Here is a 14,041-nt window from a genome sequence, read left to right as displayed (position 1 = left end):
TGTATTCTTTCCAAGGATCTAAGTCAGTTGCAGTTTCAAACTATAACAACTGAAGGAAGGTAATCTATCATTTAGTATTTGAAGTTCTAAAATAATATGTATGTAGCACAAAACAAAACTTTCACTTGGTAGTGAATTTAGATTTCACACACATGTCCATTCTTTAATCATATAATTGATTCTATTTTTCTCCTCTTCTCATTTTTTATAAGAACATTAAAATTCCACAGCAAAACCAATGCGGCACTTAAAAATTTAAAATACGTAAAATTCCCTATGATATCAATCAGAGAGGTTGATATAATCTTATGACAACAACATGCATATTTTAGAGGGTGGTGGGGATGCTAAATTAAAAGAAACTACATAATAATTTGAATTTCTAATTCTTTTTGGGCATCACAAAAGAAAGATTCAGGATCTTCCCCAGAGACCTAGTCTGTGGCAAGAATCTTACTCATGCTACTCTTGACTTTTTCTACCACAGTTGACACTCATTATTTATTTTTTTTTAAAGTCAGGAATACTTATTTCTTGATAAAAGAATTGACATAATGACTTTCAAAAAAAGTATCAATTAAATTACCCAAACATGAGAAAAACATTTAGCATACATGTACTTTTACACATACATAAATCAAAGATCTGAGATTAAAAATAATCTGCATGCATTATATTATCAAACATCTTCTCTCATAATATATTCTAAACATACAATTTTAATGACTTTACCATAGTTCCACTTATCTAAGCAAGTTTATTTAACCTTATTAGATTTACCACTATTTGTTTGAACAACTTGTCTTATTTCTCCCTTGTAAGTAATGCTATAATCCTATTTGATAAATATTTAAATCACAGATGATTCCTTCCCACAGTAAGTATTCCCTGAAGCAAATATATTACCTAAATACTATAAGAATTTTCAAATTAATGAAAAAAATCTTGATTGTTAAAATAAATTTTAAAAATTGATAAACAGCAAATAATTTAGTCTGTGAAGCATACAAAGGAAAAGTTTACCTTGTGCAAAAAGAACAGGATGAATTTTAAACCCTCCTCCATTTTTCAACCTTTGGGGCAGTTGTTCAAAATGGTAACTATCAATGTAGAAATAAACCTTCAGAGCTTGCCGGCTTCCTTCCACTTGATATGTAAGAGGAACATCTAAAAGGACAATAAATGTTATATTACTTTCTAAGCTCAGAATATGCTATATACGATATTTTGATTATTTAAGGCAGGTATTTTTAACCTTTACAAAGAATCCTGATAATTACTAGTAAGTAATACATTAAAAGTGTTCATGCGTATCAAGTTCAGGTTAGACATAAAATATTGTTCAGTAAAAGTGTACTGAACCAGATTCTCATTAGCTAAAACAACCGATTTATGACTGTACCACATATAAACATTTGTAATAAGAAACTTCGTTAAACTTTGACATACCAGATGTCTCACTTAACTAGATGAGGATTTTAGCTACACATGGCTTGGATTCAAAATCTCCCAGGGCAGCTGCCTCATTCATATTTGAGACAAAATGAGTCCTTGGGGTATATTTCTTAAGTAGTATGCAAGGAATTGAGTACATAGCAACCATTAACAAAATTAGCATGGGTTTTGTCAGCTCCATTCCCTGCGCACCAGATCAAAAATAAATCATCCTCTACTGATACTCTACAGTCATTTGAAATTATCTGTCCAAACTGTAGTTACTTCCAAAGATCCCAAATTTAATTTCTTAAAAAAATCAACTATTTGAAAAGCTGAAATGCTATAAGTTTTAACAATGCTATCATAATTCCTCTTCATTTTATGATCTTATCCATGACAAATATTTACACCTCGTTATAAAAGAATGTAAAAATCTTCCTAAAAAACTAAAATAGTCAAACTATTTTGTTAGAAATCAAGGGCTAAATGTAGTAGGCATTTAATACATGTTATTAATTCAATATTTGTTACTTATAACCTGCTTCTTGAAATATGAATGAAATGAAACAAGAATTCAAGGTCAAACGGCATCTATGATTATAGAGTACAAACTCCTTATTAAATTTATCTATTTGCTTCTTCTTATCAATAAAAGAGATATTACATGAACCTTTACATTTATTATGTTACGTAATAATTAATATTGTATTTTGTTACATTTGTTTTTTAAAGAAAGATAGAAAGGCATAAGTTTTGGAAAGAGAGAAAGTTTCTTGGTGAAGGGGTTGCAAATGAATAGCATTTTAATGATTGGGAAAATCTTTTCTTTTTTTCCTGGTTTCTAAAATAAAAAATAAATTATGTATGGACACTGAAGAAAACACAGATTTATATACATACTAAATATTTGTATCTTCCAGCTCTCCTTTCATACACTGTCATATATAGTTTAAATTATGTTAAATTTCATGAATATACTCGCTGGTATCCACATTAACGCTGACTCATAATGGCGATGGTGGGTGGGGGGAGCTTTGGAGGAATGGAGGAATTTTAGATAGGGCAAAAGGGAGGGGGGAAAGGAGGGGGTAGGAGGAGTAGGAATGATGGTGGAATGAGTTAGACATCAATATTCTAAGTGCATATATAAGACATGAATGGTGTGAAAATACTTTGTGTACAACCAGTGTCTTGAAAACATGTGCTCTATATGTGTAATATGAAATTACCTGCATTCTGCCATCAAGTATAACAAATCAGAATAACTAAAATTAAAAAAAATAAAAAGAACTACTCTATGACCATGGTTAGAAGACTTAATAATGTCAAGATATCATTTCTTTCCAACTTGATCTATTGCTTTAATGCAATACATGATAAAAATTCTAAGTTATTTCATGGAAACTGACAAAATGATTTTAAAGGTTAAAAGGAGGAGCAAAAGACCCAGAGTAGCCAACACATTATTTAAGAATAGAATTGGAGGACAGACAGTACCTGGCATCAGGATTTCTATAAAGCTACAGAAATCAAGATAGTGTGATATTGACAAAGAATAGAAAAACAGATCAATGAAACCCAGAAACAGAAAGCCGTAAAATAGACTCATGTAAATACAGTCAGTTTATCTTTGAATAAAAGACCAAAAGTAAAATGATGGAATGAACATAGTCTTTAAAAATATGGTTCTGGAACAACTAAACATCTGGGCTTACTGCCTTCCCAAAATTAACTCAAAATGGATCAGAGATCTAAAAGTAAAATGCAGAACTACATAAATCCTAGAAGATGGTATAGGAGAACATCTGGATGATCCTGTGTATGGTAATTCCATTTTAAACAAAACCAACAGGGGCCTTCATTAAAATTTAAAACTTCTGCTTTGTAAAAATAATGTCTAAAAATAATGTCAACAAAATGAGAAGCAACAGACTAGGAGAAAATATTTAGAAAGACACATTTGTTAAAAGACTGTCATCCAAAATATACAAAGAATATATAAAACTCAACAATAAAAAAACACTTTTGAAAATTATTGACTTTTACTTGTGGCAATTTATCTATGGTGAAAACAAACTCTGTCATTAGGATTAATGATTAAAAGTTCAAAACCATTTTTTTTAATATGGAAAAGTTGTGTGGTCAGATCAATGAAAGGAATGACCCTTAGATGAATTTCAACAAACAGTGCCATCCCATCTCTGCAAACATGGCACCCAACCACTGTGTGGGCCAATCAGTTTGATAAGTCTTTTGACTTTGAACTTATTAGCTCCTCTGACAGTATTGCCATTTCCTAACTATTAAAAAGGGTTGGATCTTTTTCATCCTACAGATCTCAGTTTCAAAACTACTTCTATAGAAAGCCTTCTCTGGTCACTATTTAAAGAGCCACCTCACCCTATCTCATTCTTTTTCTTTATGTGTGTATATATATATACTATTTCCTTCATAGGATTTATCAGAGTCCTATCTTTGTAGTTGATATCTTATTCATGTCTCCCAACTAGGCTGTCACCTAACAAATAATATAAAGTAGTCATATTATCAAGAAGGAGAACATCTGGATGGTCCTCCAGGACAATAATAAAATGAATAAAAAAATGTCTAATTCATCATATCTACACCTCCAGGCATGGTGCTTGGCCCATACAAGCATAGTAGGGGCCCAAAAATATTCTTTCTCCTAGTATTATGGTTTGGATAGGAGGTGAGCTCTGAAAGCTCATGGTGAGACAATATAAGAATGTTCAGAGGTTAAATTATTAGATAATTAGAGCTATAACCTTATCAGTGGATTAATTTCACTAATATGGATAAGTTGAGCAATGACTGAAGAAGTAGGTAGGTAGGGTATGGCTGGAGGAAATAGGTCACTAGAGATGTGGCTTTAGGGTTTACACTTTGTCCCTGGGGAGCAGAGGTCTCTTCCTGGCTGCTTTCTGGCTGTCATGCCCTGAGCTTCCTTCCTCCACCACACCCTTCCACCATGATGTTCTGCCTCATCTTGAGCCCAGAACTATGGAGTTGATAGACCATGGACTGAGACCTCTGAAACTGTGAGCCAAAGTGAACTTCCTCCTCAAAGTTGTTCTTCTAGGGTATATTGGTCACAGAGATGGAAAGTTGACTAAAAACACCTAGAAATTAATTACTATAAAATTATCTGTTTCACCATTGAAAAGGAGAAGAACTGCTATCAGGATTTCTTTTTAAAAAATGCAGAATTTCCACAAAATAAATTTAATTCTATACAATCTAATCATTTGGCTAGTATATTCCCCCTTCACTATATTTCATGGGCAGTACCTTGTACTTTCCTTATCACTGAAGTGGCAAAGTGCCCATTTATTCCTTTGTGTCTTTCACTAGTCTCTAAGCTCCAGGCCAATAAGGACTTGTTTTATTATCATTATATTCCTAGAACTTAGCGCAGCACTTGGTAGTGGTGGTGATGGTGGTGGTGGTGGTTGTGTGTGTGTGTAAAAATTATTTCCTCAATAAAAATAAGATGTCTTCAATCTAGACTTCTTGGCATGCCATAATTCTTGGCATAATGCTTGGCATGCCATAATTCTTCTAAATTTTATTATTCTCTAATACAAAAATAAAACTATTGGTGAAGCTATAAATATAGCTTTTTGGGGAAAAAAAGTCAGGGAAATAAAGTAAGGAGAGACTTAAACACTTAACTGAGTATTACAATGAGCCACATATGATGCTAGAGGATCTGAAATACTATCTTATTTAAGCCTTTCAACACTATTAGAGTTAGGGGAAGTTAATGTTCTCATGTTTGCAGATGAAAATGGAGCCAGGATTTCATCTCAGGTTTCTCAAGGTCAAAGTCAATTATTTCTTTACACCTTTATGCTTCCTCCTTTCTACACCCACTACTCCCTTCACAGACAAGCAATCCATTACTACCCGTTTGCATGATGCGGAATTTATTAGTCCATCTAACTCCTCTGTTTTTACATGTATAGAAACGTGAAACTGTGCGATGAATGATAAAACTCTAGTTTCCTTATACTACTTACATAAGACTTGACGACCCCTGGGTTTTGAATAATTCTCTACTCTCCTGAGCCAACATAAAATGAGAACTACGTTCTTATCATCACTTTTTGATATTTGCTTGGAATATTTACTCATATAGCACTGAAACTAGCTCTACCTTAGAGAACTATTTTCAGAAGTCAAGATAGTGCTTTGAGGAAATACACACAAACATATATTGCTGAATATGTATTACAAAGCTTGTTACAGGTACAACTACATTCATATACAACCATTACTTCCATCTTCTCGGTTACCTTTAATATTTAGCACATGTTCCAATGTGCCAGTGTTAAGGCTCTTACAGTGGGTTTATAACAAGTAAGTGTTTTATCAAGCATATGATATTCATTCTTCCTCGGCTCCACGGACCAATAAAGTCGCATTAGAATCACAGAAAACAGTACTTCTGTGAGCTTATAGTTCTTCAGGCAAAACTTTAAAAACATATTAGACCAAAAATCATAGTCATCTCTGCCTTCAACAAAAGTGTGCCTATGTTACAGAAGTAAACAAAACTACATCCTATTCTATATATATTCACAGATGATCACACAATTGGTTCAAATAATGCCCCTTGTCATATTCTCTCTTGAATATAACCTGCATTTCCAACTTTGTACATCATGTTTTGATTCTCTTGTCCACTACTGGAAACACAACTTTAGTTTTGTTTTCTCTCTACTTTCTTAAAATAATATAAACAGCACTGACCATTTTTTTTTTTCCATCTCTACAGCTATCTTTGAGGCCAAGTCACCATGATCTCTCACCCTAGTCATTCAGAGTGTAGCTAACTCTTCCCTGGGCTTCTGTTTCCTAGGCCTAGGAATGATCTATTCAACACAGCAGCCAGAGGCAGCCTTTTGCTATGTAAAGCCAAATCCTGTTGTTCTCAGTGGCTTGGTTGGAAAGTACTCATTCCAGGGGGGGATGAGTACTGCATGGTCTGCTCTCTCCCTCTCTGATCCTCTCACTTGCTCTCCTATACCCATGCAGGCCTGCTTGCTCATCTGAGAGCACGCCACATACATTCCCACCTCAGAGTCCAATGTGTGTGGGATACCCCGCTCCCAATATCTGCATGAATTGTACCCTCCACCCTGTCAGGGCTCTGTTCTCCTTAATAAGACTTCACTCACTGCCCTGTTCTTTGTGACTTCTCATCTACCCATTCATCTTTTTCCTTTATTTCCTTTTATTATTACCTTCTAATTCATTATAAAATCAACTTGTTCATTTGACTTTCCCCACTTGAAAAATAAATCCAATGAGCTCCAATAACTTAGTTCTCTCTTGAGTCTAACACCTAGAAAATTCTTGGCAAGAAGTAGGCATTAAAGAAACTTGTGATGAACAAATGAAAGAACAATTATTATTCTTAAATAAGATCATGGATTCAGTGAGCCTAGACTGAGTCACTATTTATTGTACCAGACCTTAAAAAAAGGTGAAAAATAACCTCTTCCAGCCTGAAGAGGCTTACATCCTTATCATAACATGGGGGTGGGGGGTCCTGACACTTATGAAAAAATAAGGAGGCACACATAAAAAAATAGCAAACTATGGAAGATTCCTTGAACTGATAAATCCATTTTAAACCAATGCATGGCAATGTTGAAACAGTATATGAATGATCATGATTTGCAAAAAACTAGAAAATGTGAACATTAAACTGTAGGTATTGCTACTTTTCTGAATGTATCACTTCTAAATTACTGCTTTTGTCAGGTTTAGTGATAGAAAATTGCTAAATCAAAAGGGGGCTTTTCAATCCTTCAATTCATAAAGTAACTAGGCAAGATATGAATATCAAAAATACAGCATATGCTATTGTCTGGTGCTGAAGAAATTCTACAAACACACAATTACTTACTTGCAACCAGTGGTTCCTCTTCTGATGGTTTAAAATAAAATGAAACCTTTTCCAAATCAAATAGTGCAACCAGTGTATCTTCTAGCATGGCTTGTTCATCTGTCTACAAAGAAAGAAAAACAATATGACAAAATAGAATGCAACTTAATGTAAGATGCCATGACACAATGTAAATCTGGATGAAACATAGCTTCATTTGTGCTTCATTTACATGCAAAATATTATCAATCCATCCTTAAGACCTTCCTGACCAAAATGAAATTAACAAGTTCCATAAAGTTACACATTCCTTCTATGATTTTATATTTTTCATTTTCTCTGTTGTTTAAAATGGTTATACACATTTTTTCAGCCTATTTTGTAGCTAGACTGTAATCATGTTGATTTCATTTACAAATAAATTCACAGAGCATGACATTTGACTCTTAGTTTCTAAAGTCTCATAAAAATAACAGCGACAAGCGAAAGTATAATTTTATTTTAAAACCACATTATATAACAGCTACCCTATTTTATAATGGAATAATTTATTCACTGTTCAATTTGCTGTTTATTAGAACTGTGATAAAAGCAATTTCCACATATGTGTGTATGTATATATATATTTGTCTCGAAAAGAGCTTGGGGGCAGGAATTATTTTTGCTTAACTGTCTTTCTGGGGATTTAGTCTAGAATCTTGTAAATATTTAATCCAATTTCTTTTAACCATTTGTCTCATTCTTACAACTTATAATTTCTATGGCCAGACATACTCATCATATCAGTGTGACTCTTAGCAATATCACCATGCTATCAGATTCTGGCCTTCCTATTAGCAGTTTAATGCATTCTCTATAGGATCTTTTAATAGTTTCATAATGAAAATATAATTAACCTTACCACACACAACTTTTAAGAGTTCCCTTAATGATGTATATGAACCTTTTAAACAACCAGCACAACATGTTTTAAACAACAGTTTAATATGTTAGTATAAGCTCTTACCATATTTTGGTACAACATTTGTAGAGGGTAAAGGAGGTGATAAGAAATTTTCATTGTATGAAAAACAATCAGTAAGGCAACCCCAGATTTCAAAGAAGTACAATACAGATGCAAATCGGTTGAAAAAATTGTCACCTTTGCACTCTTGGGTATTAACTAGGGGTAGAATTTCTGGATAATACAGAAACTCTATGTTTACCATTTTGAGGAACTGGCAAACTGTTTTCCAAATAGTTGTGCTATTTCATATTCTCATGACCAATTTATGAGGATCACAGTCTGTCCATATCCTCACCAACACTTGTTATTATCTACCTTATGGATTACAACCACATCCATAGCACAGATAATATAATCTTTCTTCATAGTTGCATTTCCCCAATGGCTAATGATGGTGATCATCTTTTCATGTTCTTATTGCCATTTCAAGTCCCTTGCCCAATTTTAAACTGGGTCATTTGTCTTTTCACTGTTGAGTTATAAGTGTTCTTCATATATTGTGGACTAGATCATTGCGTAGTTATATGATTGTAAAATTTTCTCCTAATCCTCAAGAATGCAAATAAAATTAAGTTTTGCTTTAAAAGTAGCAACATCTGATTAGATGATGAGAGTTTTAAAGTAAAGAGAATAATAAATCTCATGCATTTACTCATTCATTTAACAAATATTTAATGTGATAGGAAGTGAGCTTCCTATCAGAAATTAATTTACATTTGACAAACAATGACTAATTTTTATTTTGTTTTAAAACACTTTTCCAAAAGTACTTTATTTCAAATTAACCAAATAAAAAAATCAATCACCTGTAATCTACCTACTTGGGAGGCTTAGACATAAAGGACTGCAAGTTTGAGGCCAGCCTGAGCAACTTAGTGAAATTATTTCAAAAGAAAATAAAAAGGGCTGGGAATGTAGCTCAGTGAAGAATAGATACCTAGCAGGCACAAGGTCCTTGGTTCAGTCCTCCAGTACCACAAATAAGTAAAAATAAATCACCCACGTGGAGTGCACAGATTCTTTTCAAAGAATCTATTTAGTTACTTTGAAGTACACTGAGATGGACTTCTTTATTATTATTCCATTATTCCAGAATCTCCTATAGCTGTGCAGTTCAGCAATCACCTTGTTACCCTCAACATCACCCAAAGCACTATTTTTATGTATAACGTCATACATTTTTATTTAAAAATTCAACCTTGTTACTTAGTAGCTACATTTTCTATGTATGCTTTAATGAATGAAATAGGATTTCCTACTGAAAATCACAATTCCTTTTAACACGCACCTGAGATCCATATGTAAAAGTGAACATCTATGCCTTTAAACATCATGACCACTATCACAATCACAGAAAGTACATGTGGAAAAAAAAAACCTCCAAATTTATTTATTTATTTATTTATGAGAGAGAGAGAGAATTTTTAATATTTATTTTTTAGTTTTTGGCAGACACAACATCTTTGTTTGTATGTGGTGCTGAGGATCGAACCCGGGCCGCACACATGCCAGGTGAGCACGCTACCACTTGAGCCACATCCCCAGCCCAAACCTCCAAATTTAGCACAATTTTATTTTTCAAATATTTCAAGATGCTTTCTTCATATCCAGTGTGGATGACAAACATGGCCAATTCTATTGCAGTTAGCACAGGGCTCTTAGATTCAACAGGGCAAATGTACTCCAGAAAACCCACAATTTCTTTTAACACATGCAAATTCTAAACAGATCATCAGACAGCACACATGCATGTGAGTTGTCTGAGCTCCTCTATGAAGTACTCTCCTGATTATCAATCTTAATGGGAATTCGGATTTCACGGTGGGCTGTTTCTTCTGGGCTGGATAAGGGAATTACAGTAGAAAGAACCTCTTTTTTCCTGATGACCATTTTTAGTCAGTGCTTAGGGACAGAAGAAGCAGTAGCACATGGAGGCTTTCTCAGCTTCCAGCAGCCACAGAAAAGAGATTTTAAAAATCAGGGGAAAAAAAGGTATATATTTTACATACTTATTAAAACTTGAATGACCATGGAAAAATGTGACCTTATATAAAGTAGCTAATGGCAGCTGATGTACTAACGAAGGAGAGAATGAGTGAGAAATGACTAACCACTTCATATTTGGGAACATGCAATAATGTAGCTTACAGTTGATATAGACAGCCAGAGCCCTGTGATTCCTTACCAAGTTTGGTGACAGAAGTGACTGAAAGTGAAAGAGAACACCTGCATTTGCTATCTGGTCCAGCCACCTTCTGCTGGCTTCCCATGTCTCCATCTCATTTTCCTTGCTGTTGTCAAACATCTGGTTTAAGGCTGCCATGAGCTGCTCAGAGAAGGCACAGACGGTGGCCACTAGACTTTGGCAGAAAACCATGTCTCTCCGGAGCTGTGTCTGACTGACTGTGAGTTAAGAGAACACAACGACAGCTTTGAAAAAAATGTCACAGATGGAGAAAAATGAATACATTAAGCATCTACTTTGCATTGACGGGTACTTCATCTTTTTTTCCCTGTACTGGGGATTGAACTCAGAAGCACTCTACCAATGAGCTACATCCCCAGCCTTTTGTATTTTTTTGTTTTGAGACAGGGTCTCATTAAGTTGCTCAGGCTGGCCTTGAACTTGCCAACCTCCTACCTCAGACTCTTGAGTAGCTGGGATTTACAGGCAAGCACAATCACACCTGTCTACTAGTATTACATCTTTCCATCAAACTCATGCCAAGGGAAAAGTGAATTTAGACTATGAATAAGCACACACATTTTACCAAATATATTTTTTGGCAAATTTTAAACACCAAAAAAAGTTTGGAATATTAAAATTGCTTTATAAAATTAATATTGTGACTTTATTCTGCAATTGTTAAATTGTTTTATAAAATGTGAGAAAAATAGGGTTCATTTATCTATATTTTCTTTACCTGTGGGACACAATTTGCCTTTGTTAAAATATGATGTTATTAATATTGCTTAAAAAGTAATTATCTACTAAACCTATCCTAATATTAGTGCATAATGCATACGAGCAAAGATTATTTGCTGTTTAATTATTTGTATTAATAAGCAAATCTGTATCTCCTGAATCCAGTTAGTCCATCAGTTACAAATATGGTCAAATATATAGGAGACAAATTCTTACATATGTTTGACAAAAGTAACAGATTTACAGTTTTACCATGAACTGATTTTTACTCCAAAATACATACACATATATTCACTTATATCTTTGATATAGAAGCCTTTTCCTGCATTTGACTGGATTTTTGGGTGACCCATTTGATGGTATGTCTGCTCTGTGAACTGCCATTCTTGAGCTAGTTTTCTTTCAAATGAAAAGAAACTTATCCAGAATTTGTCTCTCTGGGTAAACACATATATACAACCTGTATAAACATCAAGCCAAACATTCTGCATATTGAAAAATCACACATACCAGAAGAAAAACACAGGGAAAATTAATCTCCCAAAAGTATATTGAATATTTCAAGGGCTTAAAGAACCTTTTTGAACAAAGAAGCATTGTCAATATTTGTGTATAAGTGAGATAAATACTGCCTTACTCAGTGCCAAGTTCTTGAATTATTGACAAAGAGACATAATTTTAAGATGTTTACCAAGAACACTGAAAATCTGTTTTTAATAACCATGAAAAGCAAGTGTACACATAACGTATCTGCCGTGAATTTTATTCAGTTTCATCGTTAGTAATACCTAGAAATTCTAGAGTAACACTCCAGAAATTTTTATTAGAAATGCATTAACCATTAAAAATATTCCCTTAGTAGCTTGAGCTATATGAACTTGTTGCTTTGGGGATCAAAATGGTTGAATACGGCAGTTACATACAATTCACCTTCCTAATGCAACTCACAGATGTTAGACATTTCCCTTAAGTGGTTCTAAACCCTATGTCCCTTGCTACCAGATGGGCAAGAGTGTTTTACAGGTAAAAATACAAAAAATGTCTAAACTAGGAATTAGTATTTTCGAATTCTCAATTATCAAAAAAACCAAATGCCTATTTTTGCTGGGTACAATTTCTATAAAGAGTAGGTATTCAATAAATGTTTACAAAATGAGTAAATGGAAATAACAAACCCAAAGGAGCTAATAAATAAATAAAATGAAAATGTATTAATTAATCCTCTGTGTCCCTAAAATCTCTGGATTTAGTTGGACTTAGGAAAGAAATTCATATAGCTTGTTAGTTCAAATGTGCAGCTAGAGTACTGAGGTCTAAGAAACCAAAGAAGTAAAAATTTCCCTAGCTCTTCCTTTTACATTCTTACTTTTCATTTGTCCTATACTAGAGCAGAAATTCTGAGTGAGATTTTAAAACTATTTCAGAAGCTTTGCAGAAATGTTCTCTCTTATAACTTAAAAATAACTTAATAAAAATATAATGTGAAAGAAATTTCTGTTATCAAGAGTGGGAAGCCAGAGTCTAGAGAAGGGGGGTTCTGGTTCCATTGTGAGCTTTAGTAGAGATCCCCAGGTTTAATAACTTGGCCATGAGTAGAAATAATTATCTCTAAATTGTGTTTGAGAAGAAATTCTCAAACTTCTTTTTTTTTAATATTAAAAGAATATATAGATGTTTATTCTACTCCCTACATGTAGTTAAGCCAAATTGAAATTTTCACTCAATCTTATTACTGAATTGGAACTGATTTCAATTAATGTTCACTAGCCTTGCCAATATGCAAAAAAGTTGATAACTCTATCTGCCCCATGAAAGCTATATTCATTCATTAATTCGAATGTTTAACTCTGAATGCCCCACAGGAATCAAACATTGCACCAATACACTTGAGGTATAGAGAAGTCCAAGTTTGGATACTGGCCATGAGAACTCAATGAAAGAAGAAAAAATTTTATTTAAATCTCCAGACCCCTCTACCCCCTGGGTATAGAGTTCAAAGAATTTCCAAAATCTTACTTCAAAGTAAGAATTCTTAGGCTACCTCTGAACACTGCCATCAATAAAGCTGCTTCCTGACAATTCCTCAGGTGTCCAACTTCTTCTGTCCTACTTCAACAATGGATCTGAAAGCTGCCAGAACAGGGGGTGCACAGATCTGTCCTCTGAGTCACAAAGTTCTGCCCCACATTCTTCAACATCAAATAGACTTATTAAATGCACTTTACAACCCATATTTTCTCTCTAGGTTTCCTCTGGCAACAGGCTGTCCTGTCCTCTCCACCTAGCAAACATTAAGTGTCAAAAGTCAACTCCCTGAACTACTGAAACTCATTGAAATTCTAGAACATTCTGTCTCCCTATGGGAAACCTCCCTTCTTTCCATGAAGCACCTTGAGCTTCTTTTGTCACCACACACCAGGGGCATCCCTGGCAGATGGCTGACCACATAGCATTCACAAAGTCCGTTTACATATACATGTCCTCCAGGGGATCATCACTACACCAAGGCCAGGGGAAGTGGTGTATCCTGTGGGTTATGCTCATGGGTTTTAGATGCACATAATCTCTATATAACTACCCACTTTAAAGCACATGATCTTACGTCATGGACCCTTACATGTAAAATGGGGTTCATTCTTACTTCTTAGGTCTGCAATAAAGATAAATGAGATTAAAATCATTTAAATCGATTAAAGTGAAATTGGGTAGACTTATCATTGTGATTCCCCTTTCTCCAGAATAGAGCAGTACCTGACAC

At 34.1% G+C, this 14,041-nt stretch overlaps 1 protein-coding gene across 2 annotated transcripts in view; it reads right to left on the bottom strand.

The window, feature by feature from the left end:
• The window catches only part of Prex2 (phosphatidylinositol-3,4,5-trisphosphate dependent Rac exchange factor 2), a 277,724-nt gene that overhangs the window by 70,869 nt on the left and 192,814 nt on the right, over positions 1–14,041 (bottom strand). For both annotated transcript variants that reach the window (XM_077800682.1, XM_026407761.2), the window contains 3 exons: positions 10,543–10,760; positions 7,373–7,475; positions 1,024–1,167 (listed from right to left, as the gene is read on the bottom strand). In XM_077800682.1, the coding sequence (XP_077656808.1) occupies positions 1,024–1,167; positions 7,373–7,475; positions 10,543–10,760 (465 nt within the window). The remainder of the gene's footprint in view (positions 1–1,023; positions 1,168–7,372; positions 7,476–10,542; positions 10,761–14,041) is intronic.

The sequence above is a fragment of the Urocitellus parryii genome, chromosome 7 (assembly GCF_045843805.1).
Source record: "Urocitellus parryii isolate mUroPar1 chromosome 7, mUroPar1.hap1, whole genome shotgun sequence".
Lineage (NCBI taxonomy): Eukaryota > Metazoa > Chordata > Mammalia > Rodentia > Sciuridae > Urocitellus > Urocitellus parryii.
This window is presented reverse-complemented; position numbering and strand designations above follow the sequence as displayed.